The 12193-nt window shown below is 40.2% G+C and overlaps 1 protein-coding gene across 1 annotated transcript in view; it reads left to right on the plus strand.

Annotated features, from left to right (window-relative positions):
• Positions 1-10976, plus strand: part of GALK2 (galactokinase 2) — a 45213-nt gene extending 34237 nt beyond the window's left edge. The window contains exons 9-10 of the mRNA XM_030955122.1: positions 5170-5371; positions 10498-10976. Coding sequence (XP_030810982.1) covers positions 5170-5371; positions 10498-10705 — 410 coding nt within the window. The 3' untranslated portion in view covers positions 10706-10976. The remainder of the gene's footprint in view (positions 1-5169; positions 5372-10497) is intronic.
• The last annotated feature ends 1217 nt before the right edge of the window (positions 10977-12193 follow it).

Raw genomic sequence — 12193 nt, forward strand, 5'->3', positions numbered from 1 at the left:
AGATGGTGTGTAAAGCCTCTCTAAACTTCTTGCAGTTGTTCCTTGGTCAACTCAAAATCCCGAGTTTAAAGCTCCCTTGCAAATGTTTACACATGGATTGCACTTGTGGCTTCTGAACATCTCTAGAAAAATAATATTTATTACTTTCTAAGGTGCACTGTGCCATAATTTTGGCTTGGACTCGACTGCTTCACAGAACACATAGTGTGTGGTGATTGTGGGACATTAAGTATTTATAAGCTTCGCCACAAAAGGATATTCTCCTGTAAAACACTGTATTCCTTTAACCATGAAATGTTTTTTCTTCTTAAATGAGGTATTTTTAAAACCCATTTTTCCTCTTCATATTAAAAAAAAAAATTAATCTAATTCTGACATTTAAACCAGAGAATGAAAACGCCATGGGAGGAGTAGGCATCCATTTGCTGTGTGGATTTGACTGTTTAACTCCTGTTTGTCCCCTAGAAAGAGAATTCTAAATCTGTGCTGCAAATTCCACTGGTGCTTGAACAGCCATTCATGGGTGTTGATGGTGACCTGAGTGCAGGAAGTTTTCACACTCCCTGCATTGATGGGTGTAGGTGAGGGGGTCTCGAGTGCTCTGTCAGGCAGCTCTGGGGTACAAAAAGCTCTCTGTGCAACAGATGTCCTGCATGACACCTCCAAACTGACAGGCTTCAGAGCACTTGCCAGTTTAAGGGTCCAGGTGCCTAGTTCAGCCTTGCCCTGATCCATGTCATGGAGAAATTTTGGGACATACCGCAGAAACAGAGATGTGGCTGCTCCAGGCAGATCCCATACCTGAAGGATGGTGGCTTTTGGGGTGTGCCACAGGTTAGGCACAGGCACTGAATAGTCCAGGTTAATTGCAAAAGCCTGTAAAGCCATCATTCCTCTGGAGGAAAAATCACTTTAAACCAGTAGTTATCATAATCTCAAAACAGGTGTCTGCTAAATGTGTCACCGAATCCAGCGATGACTTGTCCCCTGGTTTATTTTCAGAAAGCTGGATTGCAAACAGTTACTTGAGCAGTCCCAGTAGAGTAACTGTTCCCCACTTCAAGTAGGGGGTTCACAATCTGGCTCAAATTAAAGCCATCTGGCAGCATTTTATTATATACATTGTGAGCCAGAAACCTTCACCCTCATCATGTTCAATCAGCAGGATGCCTAACAGAGAAGGGTACAATTCCATGTGAGTAATGGTGCTAGAAGCTGTCCCCTACACAACTGTGTGTCCGTGAGTTTTTCCGGTTGTAAATTTCTGACAGTCCCATCAGCCATGTGTAGCTCATTAATCTCCAGTGAAATGTATCTTTAGAAGCTGCCAAAGCAACTAGAAAAAAATATATAGCCTGGAGAGGTTGGTCTTTAGCTAAAGGTCAGATAGAATTGTACAGGAAGCCTCTAAAGAAAGGAATCTGCTGAAGTTGAAGTTGTAACAAATAATATGAGTTGCTGAGAAGCCACAATATTTACTTACACAGAAAAAAAATTCTTTTAAATGGACTGGACAGGTTTTCACAATTGCTAAAATTAAAAATATGACCATACAGTTGAAAATCCACAGTAAACATTTCTGTTATATTTAGTTAACCCACAATTATTTGGGTCTAATAGCCCAGATTTTTGTCTGTTAAGGGATTTTATATGAATTTTGGACAAGCTTTCATTAACACTAGTCTGCTGGGTCACAGCAGCCTGGAAGGCTCTTGCTGCAGTGCTATCTATTAGCGCCCTGGAAAATGGCACCATTCTTTCAAGGGCATTTGGTGGTTTTTAAGTTAATTGAATTTACCTGTTCATGGGTGACCTGACAGAAATCCTCTGCAGGAGCAAAGCTCAGAGAACTTGGAAGTTGAAGTGGGAGAAACCAGGCCTTTATTATAGTTGAGTGGATTAGGAAAATATATTTACATTTTTGTCTAATTAATTATTTAATTGCATACATTATAGTAGCCTTAAGGATCCACATACTTTTAAGAATCTGACATTTGTTCCCTATAACTCTGCTTTTTGTGCTCTCCTTTGAGCACCACAGAAGGTGAGACCATATAACCCAGTTCTGTGCAATCCTAAAAGGGTTTCTTTGAGGGCTTCAGTTTTTCCTCTTTCAGAACACTCCAGCCTTGGCTCAGATATAAACTAATCAGGTGTGGGTCCTCTGGTTTTGTTTCTTTTAACTGTGACTGGCTTAGGAAATGAGTGAGTATGGCTTAGGAAATCAGCGGAGCCAATATACAAGCTCAGATGTAGCAAACGGATTCCAATATAGATGTGACTTTTAGAAATATCATCTGTACTCTATCTTCAGTTAGGTAGAGAGGGTTTGTTTGGACCACCCATCCAAACAGAAGAGACAGAAGAAGGTTTCTGTATTATCAGAGGCATTTGGTGTTGAAAGCTGAAAATGTGTGAATCATGTCATTATTTTAGAATAAGGCTTAGAGAGTACTGAGCTGTTTGCTATCCTGAAGATAATTTTGCCTGAAAAGAAAACTGCCTGAGAAGAAAAGCAAGCTATAACAAAAATTTTTAAACACAAACATAATTTTTTGGAAATAAAATGCTGCCTATAACAGACCAACAGCTAATGCCAGGATCCCAGCCTTTAACTGGCACTCATTTGGTAAACGTCCTCAAAGGAGTCTGCAAATAACACACAGCCACTCTCTGCTGCCTGGAAGGACCCAGAGGAAGCTGTGTCAAGGTAGCAAATTCCCCCCTCCACCTAGAGGCTCTCACAGAGCCAGCACTGCCCATGACACAGCTCAGGTCCCCTGGCTCACAGCCAGAGCCAAGAGCCCATTGTGGTTGCCAATTCCTGACATGACGAGCACAACACAACCCCAGAGGTTTTAAGGTAATCTGGCCAGTAGAGCACTGCTCTACCAAAGGGTGGTCTCCGAATCAATCACAGCCTTTGGCAAGTCTGTGGCCTGACAATTGAAACCAGACATGTTTTCAGTTCATTCTTTGGGTTACTACTGTTCGATGGTGATTTACAAGAGAGTGTGAGCTATGGCAATCTCTCACGCAACTTTAGATATTCCCTAAACGAATGCACATTTAGAAATCTCCTTGCTCTAAAACAATGCCTCATAAGAAAAGAATATTTAAAGAGAAACCATCCTTAAAAATAGGCCAAGCTGCCTTTCTTCAGCATTCAAAATAGAGGCACCACTTTGCAAAACACAGTGCAACTAACTCCAGCAGCAACAAAATCAGAAACTAAAATATGCTCTTCCTGTGTGATACTCTCAAGTCCGTGGTTCTGGGGGGCACTCAATTTTCTCATTTCTGTCCTAGTTTGAAATGCTTTCAGAAGGCCTGTTCACAAGACAAACAGCACAGGGTTTCTCAGTAGTAGGCTGTATTGAATTACAAAATAAATAGGAGCAGAAGCAATATCAGCAGTAGCAGAACATTGCTATGTTAAATGTTTCTGTCTCATTTTAGACTAGTTCTGTCTCAGCACTATTTTCAGCATTTACAGTTGTGAAATACTCTGGAGGAAAAAAAAAGGCATTATAGAGGTGCTGATGAAGTTTTAGCTTGTAAGGATTGCTGCCTGGAGTGTTCAACACGAGAGACTTCATGCTGGACCTAATTTTATTTCCAGTCTTTCAAGGAAGATTTCTACATGTATCTGCAAATCTAGATTACTGAAAGTGTCAGAAGTGGTTCCAGAACTTGGCAGTCTCCGCAGAACAGCCAAGTAGGAACTCTGTGGGACTGGGTCAGACAACAAGTTCTATTTTAAATACAGGGCTGGTCTTGCTTCTCCTTTTACCTCTATTTGAGGGTTTTATCAGCCATTTTAGAAAGCAAGAGAGACCTGGAGTTGAATTGAGAGAGAAACTTCACTCTAAAGGAGAATTTACATGCAGAAAAAAAGAAGATGAAGGATGTTCTGAAGTGCTCTAGCAAGGCTTTGCTGTGCTAAAATAAGGAAACAGTGCAGTAGGTGCTCCATATAGAGGTTGAAGTCCATTAATATTTACCACCCAAACAGCTCACACAAACCAATTTAGTCATAAATTAAATTATGTCATGCATGCTTCTGGTGAACAATACTTCCTAAATAGTAGCCATGGTATTAAAGCAAACAGAACTATATTGGGAGAGGAAAACAATGGACTACAGCACGAGCTTGGGAACAGCAGATCAATTCTCAAATATTAGTTGCAAACCAAACCTTCCTGTAAATATGGGTGGCTTGTGGTATCTTTAACCACAGCCATCTCCTTCCTTTTTGTGCCCCATTATTCAGGCTTGGTGGAGGTCTCTACGCTGATGGCCACACAGGTTTGGACACCCCCCTGACCCTTCCAGCAGAACTGCTTTTTCATGGCAGAATAGAAAAAATTTATCCAAAATCCTTGCACTAGTCTTTGATCTTAGTAGGTCAGTACTAACCTGTCTGGGCTTGGCATCTCTTCACATCCACACAGGCGGCACTAACACTTTGGCAAGTAACCTGTACCAAAAATGAACCCTGAAAACCAAAGTGAGAACCCCTGTTCTCTTCACGGTACCTTTAGTCCAGTATTAATTACAGTCACAGTGAGCCTGCATTGTTGAGAAAAGAAAAAAAAAAGAAAGAAAAAATTGGGTGGTGTTTTTTGTGGTTTGGTGGTTGTTTTTTTCCAAGTAAAGGTCCATCTGCACAGTTCCACAGTTGCTGCAGATTTGGCCTGGAGCAGCCACACACAAGGCCCTGGGCCAGCAGGTGCTGGCTGACAGCTGCTTACAGGGCACTGGGGACCCTCCAGGTGTTCTGCTGCTATTCTGCCTCTGTTCTGCTGCTATTTGAAAAGCTGAAAGCTTTAGATTAATGCCCTAATGCTGTCACTGCCAACCCTTAAGCTTCTGCCTTGCCTCTGCAAAGTAAGAGGAGAGACTGAGCCTGTTCAGTGGCACAGGAAATAACCAGAGCATGTGCATGAAGCTGTCAAAATGAAAAAAGATGTGTACATTGCATTTTGAAAACCTCTAAATTTTATGTCTTATTAGGGCTTTTAAAGAAGATGTAGGAGAACTTTTGCAGAAGATTTTCAGCCTAGAGAGTTCTTATATAAAGGATAAATTGCTAAAAAACCACAATTCTGTTATGTTTTTGTATGTTGCTTTTGTAGTAAATAATAATGCAATTTTCTTTTTGTGTAGTTTCCACCTTTAAGTTATACCAGCGTGCAAAGCACGTGTACAGTGAGGCTGCCAGAGTGCTGGAATTCCAGAAGATTTGCAGTGAAGCACCTGCCAATGCACTCCAGCTGCTGGGAGAATTAATGAAGCAGAGCCATATCAGCTGCAGGGAGATGTATGAGTGCAGCTGTCCTGAACTGGACCGCCTGGTCGACATCTGCCTGTAAGTTCTGACCACAAGGAAGAGTAATCGCCTGTGGAGAATACGGTTGAATTGAGGAGAAAACAGCACATCCTTGGCTATTGCAATCTTAAAATGAAAGTATTCTTGTCTCTTCTTACAAAATTAATCTCCTGCAGGGACATTACACGGTCAATTGTTTCCCTGCTGACATCTGTGTAATGCTTTCAGATGAAAGCTACGGTTTATGGCTTTATTACAGATTTTGCTTTTGGACTGACTCATCGTCACAAGTGTTACGTTAGACTGTTGGCTACTCTTTTTTAAGTTGCCAAAGAAGTCATAAGTAGTTTTCTTAAAACATCATCTTACTTGTTCTATCTGAACTGCTACTTTTTCTCTGTTTCTTAGAATTATAGCGCCATAGAATGATTTGGGTCAGAAGGGACCTTAAAGATCATCGTGTTCCAGCTCCCCTGCCATGGGCAGGGACACCTTGCACCAGACCAGGCTGCTTAGAGCCCCATTCAAACTGGCCTTGAAGACTTCCAGGGATGGGGCATCCACAGTTTCTCTGGGCAACCTATTCCAGTGCCTCACAACTCTCATATGAAAGAATTTCTTTCCAATAGCTAATCTAAATCTACCTTTCTCATGTTTCTTAATCATTTCAGTACTGCTGCCACAGGAGTTCCAGGGCATAAATGAGCTGTTCTACAATCTTAGGTTGTCTTGGAATTATAATGAAACGTAGTGAAATGCCATTTACATTTTTTCAATTAAAAAATAAGTTGTCCAGGGTATCAGATAGGTTGGACAGCATTTCACTGTTTAAGAAATAAGTGTGCTGTTACAGGGGTTGACACTGCTTCTCTCTGTGCATCATTCCATTATACACAGAGTTACCTGTGCCATGTTCCAGCAAACACAGAGTTACCTGTGCCATGTTCCAGCAAACACAGAGGTACCTGTGCTACATTTCAGTAAACACAGAGTTACCTGTGCCATGTCCCAGTAAAGCAGCGAGCATGGCAGTGACAGCCTCTGACAGCAGGAAGCTCAGCACAGGAATGGAAATTGTGTCCCCCATTTGTGCTGAGCTCTGTGCTTCCATGGTGACACAGCTCCAGCCAGCTCAGGCAGGGGCACAGCCACAGCACCAAAAGGAAAGCAGCAGTTGGAATTTTTTCTAAATTAAATTAAAATTCATAGCAGCATTTCAGTTCCAGGGAGCAAAATATAAATAGTAAAGGAAAAAGTGATGTGTGTGCCCATGTTACATCAGATTTCTGATTTACCAGCAGAAGAGCCCACAGTATATGATGGCAGAGCTAAGTACCACAGTCATTCACATGGAATGATTTCAAATTTATATATTAAAATTATTTCATCTAGGTTTTTTTTATTGTATTCTTTGCACAGAAAAAAGTAAATTGTTTGTTCATTATTCTTTGCAGTCTTGTCCCACCAAGAATATTTCCTAAGAAATGCATCTTTCTTCTCTAGAAGTTTAGTATTAAATCTTTTTCTGATTCAGTAATTAGATTTCTAAAAGTGTATAGCTCTTCTGGATGAATGCAGCTTAAGCCACCATCTAATTTTTGGAAAAAAAAGTCTTAACTTTTCTTAAGTTGTACATTAAAAAACCTAAAGAACATAAAATCACTAGTCACTCCAGGAAGACTTGGCTGATGTGATTATAGAAATGGTCAGGAACTACATAAATTACATTCTTTACTCACGATGATATACAGCCGCCCTGTAACTTTCAAAAGCTTTTCCAAAAATACATTCCACAGAATTGCCTGAGTGTACTGCTGCTCTCTCCTTACAAGGTTTAAACTGTGAAGAATAATCTGCATATCCAGATGTTTTCTCTTTTGCCTAGATCTTTATGTTTTACTGTATAACCTTTGCCAAGAAAGAAAGGGATCCATACTTGCTGTGGTTTGTAGTGCTGAAAACTGTAACCACGAGTTGGTCAGTTGTTTTTTTCATTCTGCAAAGATTCAAGACTTGTGCTTTCTCTAACCCTCCTCATGCTCTTAGTAGCTGGTTTACCTGTTAGTCTTCTAAAGCAGGTAACACAGCAGATTACTAAACAGTTAAGGGACAAAAAATCTGATGTGAGTTCCTGAGTAAGTTAGGTACTCTTGAAAATCTCTCAGTCCTTACTGTTGCACATAACTTACTTTCATTTTCTTATTCTCCATCTTTTGGTGCTCTAAATCCTGATAATTTTTTTGTTCCCAGCCATGCCTCTTACATGACAGACAGATGAATCCTCTCTGACCACTTTTAAAAGATACAGATTGTACATTACATCCAGGTACATTATGATAGCCAACACAATTCTGCATTTTATCACAACTCTTACCATTTCCACTGATGATTTTCTTAAAGCAGCAGAGCCTGCAGTCATGGCATAATTTGAAATTTCAACAAAGCCAGAAACAATTAAAGATGGTATCCAAATGCAAACTAAATTACAAAGCAGAATAAGCACAATCCTCTCCATTTATATATTTAAATCTTACCATGTTAACTCCATGCCTTCTGAAAAGCTACATCATAATTTTAAGTATTTCAAATTAGCAATATTGCTCTGGGGTTTTTTTACCTCTTAAAAGCATAGTTATTTTTAAAATGGACTACTACCATGTCTTGCCTAATGTTTCCATATGGGATTTCCATTTTTACTCCCTCCTTTTATTCTTTTATTCTTCTATTTTTCTTTCTTTGCTGCAGTACTCATATTTTTACTCATTTACACCCCCATAAGCTAATTCTCTTTGTGTCCAGTGAAGACTGGAACAAGATACACAAACATTTCCAGAAGCAAAGACCAGAACCTGGGACTGGGAGCTGAGTGCTCCAGCCCCGTGATCCGGCTCGCTGCCTTCCCTGGCCCCGTGCTGCAGCACAGCCCAGCCACACACGGGGCCTTTCCCACATGGAACCCACAGCTCCCACTGCGTGGGGCAGCTCCCCATCCACAGCATTGTCTGCTCAGACTCCTCTCCAAAAACATCCCAGTGCACAAGAGGAGTGTCTGGCCAGGAATCCCACTTTACCAGAAGGGTCCAGCTTAGTACTGAACTGATTAAAACTTTAATGAGACAGTTTCAGACCTGTTCCAAAGAGAACTTCCTTGTGTTTGATCTAGGAACTCCCAGACACCACATCTCCTGCAGACATATAATTAGGTGCTCCCTCCTGGATCCATGTAGTACCAGGTTTTCAGGTACCTGGTTTTCAGATGGTGCAGCACTGCCCATCAGGTTCCTCAGCAGTCCCAGGTGGCTGCTATCACCACATTTGACACTGTTAAGCCACACAATTTTGAAACACAGTGACTTCAGCTCTGCAACAGGCATATTTTCTGTCTACTTTATGCTTTATTTCTACTAAGTATTTGAAAATGACTCAGTAAAAATGAGGCATGAGCATGACCACAGAGAATTATGAAATCAATAAAAGGTTCAGAACAATTCTGAAAGGATTTCGGTTGCCTACCAAAATAAAAGCCAGACACCCTCTGAAATACGAAGTTCTGTCTGAGGTAACAGACAAAATGAGTACAGACAATTGATTTAACAGACTCTGAAAAGTGGATTGGGCCTTATAAAGTCAATGGGAATATCCTTACTGATTGCAACTGGTACTGGATTGGATCCTGCTCATTTTAGGAGGTTGCTCCATGGACTAGAAACTACCAAAATTGCATCAGAGAATGAGTGGCTTACAGGAATAACAATAAGTAAAGTAAAACACCAACAGGAAATGCAGAATGAACATAAAATCGAGTCAATATGAAGGGTGGCACCACACAGACACACTGAAGAAAGTGTTTCTGTTCTAGAAGAGATGTGTGTTTAGAATCAAACACATATGCAAGTACTTGCTTGAAATATGACCTAAACCTCTACTAACCCAGCACTACACCAGATTCATTTAACATAAAATGCACACATGAAGAATTACAACAGCCCACTCCAAATGAGCTGTCATTTTCTAATGCTATTCACATGATATTGTCTCTCCCTCTAACATATTCTAGGGCTGGTGAATCTCTCTATGCATGGCTATTGGAAACACATCAAAAGTATTTGTTTGTAAATCAGATTAGATCTCCCACAAGAATAAGATTTCAGATGAGTTTTCTAAATCTGACTGGTTCTGCTCTTATTAGGTTAGAAAAGCCCCAGAGTAACTCATTACATGGTCTTTTCCTGCTTTTTCCAAGTAAAGATCAGGAACACAGGTAAGCAAACTATTAAAAACAATTCTAAATTCTAATGAGATGGCATCTGACTCTTGCAGTGTAACGACATGGGATTTGCTCTAGGACATTTCTAGCAGGCCAGTGTCTTGAGGCTGGGAATGGTTTATATTTTGCATGTCATTTATTTGTCATTGTTCTTCCTGTTCACACTCCTCATTAAGAGCATTTTTTTCTTTTGGGACTACATTCATACTTTACCTCTACTGCTGTCAGTCTTAAGTTCTTGAGGTTCCTCTAAAGAGAGATACTCAACTATGTCCATTCAGCATAAACACAAGTTTATGTGAGTTTATTTATACAGAGTGCAGTGACTCTAGGCCTTTTCGAGAGTCTCCGAACTCTCCTTTTCTTGACTGGCATGCTCAGCAGTCATGCAGAAGCCTGTGAATCTTCAGCATGGTTTAGATCTGTCCTGGAAGAATAGAGCTATTTGTCTTAGCCACATTAGAAAATGGCTTGCATGCCTACATCCTGTGCAATTAGTTTATGAACCCTCTTTTGTTATTTTTGTCATGTATTTCTGTTTTCACTTCTGAGGTCTTATGAATGTTGCTAACACAATTCCTTTCTTCTCCTGCTTTCTTCATCTCAGCTGTGCTGTGATCCTAAAAACAGCTGATGCTGAAGCTTTAGAAAACAGGGGGACTTTTGGAGCTGACAGAAATTACTATATTGCAGTTTAAGGCATCAGCACTTTTCTTTGGTCCAAAAGGGTAACTGCAAATTGCTGTAGTGTTACATACAAGGAAGTGAACATCAGAAAAGTCTGATGACATGGGAATACTCAAAACACATCTGAGTTTTCTATAAAAATTTAATATATGACAAAGTACCTCTTTTTGGTTTATTTTACATGATTCTTTCCCCTGTTATTTTCTTTTAGGCAATTTGGGGCCATTGGGTCACGTCTGACTGGAGCTGGATGGGGTGGCTGCACTGTGTCAATGGTGCCTACTGACAAGCTGAACACTTTCTTAAAAAATGTAAAAAAAGCTTATTACCAAACGGATGGCCAAAGGTTAGCAGTGGAGAATAACAGTCTGTTTGCTACCAAACCTGGAAGAGGAGCTTTGGTTTTTGTTGAAGCCTAAAGAACGTAAAAATTTTAAAGAAACTATGTAGAGCATGTGGAACTGGCAGTACTTCCCATGCCACAGTACATGGATGCTTTTTTCTGGTTTGTATTGTAATGAGCAGTTGCTATTATCAAAATCTATTTCTGAAGAAGCAATTAAAAGAAAACTCTTTGATTATAAAAGTCTTTTTTCCCCTATATTAAATATATCTTTCAGTATAAATATTGATTTACTAAAACCTATTGACAGGGAAAACTGAAATTGAAATAAAGATGATGATTTGTTAGAGTGTCTGTCTCTTCTTTTCCCATTACTGTATTAGAAAGAGATGAGGTGTGCAATGAGCTGCCTCAGTGGAGGGAGGGTACCTTGCAGTGTTTGCAGGGCTGTTCAGTGCTTTTCCTCTTCACGTCCTGGACATTGTTTTGTTTGGAGTGTTCTGTAAATAAGGAAGATTAAACTGAAGCATTCAAAAAATTGGAAGGACCTTGCTAAACATTCGAAGTTGTCTCTTCTCCACAAGTAGGATAATTACTGTTGTAATTAATGATAATATTGGAGGAAGCCAAGTAAAGCATTAGGAATACATTATGTTGAGTAGGACTTTTCTCCTAGTGGTATTTCTTAGTATCTTTGTGAAGGTATGAAGGTTTCAACAAAAATGAATACTATTCTTGAATAGGATGTGACAACTTAAGTGAATGAGCAAATAATGAAGGAAATGGATTTTGAGTTATCCAAACAGCAAACTCTCATGCTTGAGTCCCAGCTGTGCATCTACATCATAGAACATTTTCATTTTATGCAAAAATTTTACAAAGGACTAAATATGATCTACTGACCATGTAAAAGAACAATTAAAATGTAGAAGGAATAATTAATGAGAGAATTTACTGAGTTGTACTAAGCAAAATAAGTTCTAGGTAGGACCAAGGGAAAATGTCATTGACATTACTGACAAATCGTGACCTTGCTAGCACTGTCTGCTCCTGCCATCTCCTATAACTGCTCTGGCAGTACAGACCCACAGTTCATAACCTGCCTCCTCAGCAGGAGAAATAGTTGTGATTGCAGAAAGGGCACTGTACATCAGGATCCCCCAAAGATGTCCTAACCCTGCTCCCAAGGGGAAAGTCAGGCTCCTGTGGCCTCTCTCTTACACAAACTTCCACTTCTCTGCTCTCTCCAAAGAAAACCAAAGAGGAGATTTGGTTGTGTCACAGCCCTTGCAGCCATAAAACACACAGCAAGAGTTGGCCCTGGGCACGTTTTTGTGATGCTAAGCACAAGTTAATGTCCAGAAGTCTGCATCAAATTAGAGATCTCTCAGATTTTCTTTACATTACCCATGCTAATTCAGGCCAAACCCAAATTCTCAGAAGCTCCTCATTCTGTGAGAAGACTCTGCCAAATCTGAGCACAGCAGATGAACAACAGCCAATGCAAACTACCAGATCTTTTCAGGAACCTCAGAGGGGAATGTCATAGCAGACAGAGAAGAGC

This window comes from Camarhynchus parvulus, chromosome 10, assembly GCF_901933205.1.
Source record: "Camarhynchus parvulus chromosome 10, STF_HiC, whole genome shotgun sequence".
Classification (NCBI taxonomy): domain Eukaryota; kingdom Metazoa; phylum Chordata; class Aves; order Passeriformes; family Thraupidae; genus Camarhynchus; species Camarhynchus parvulus.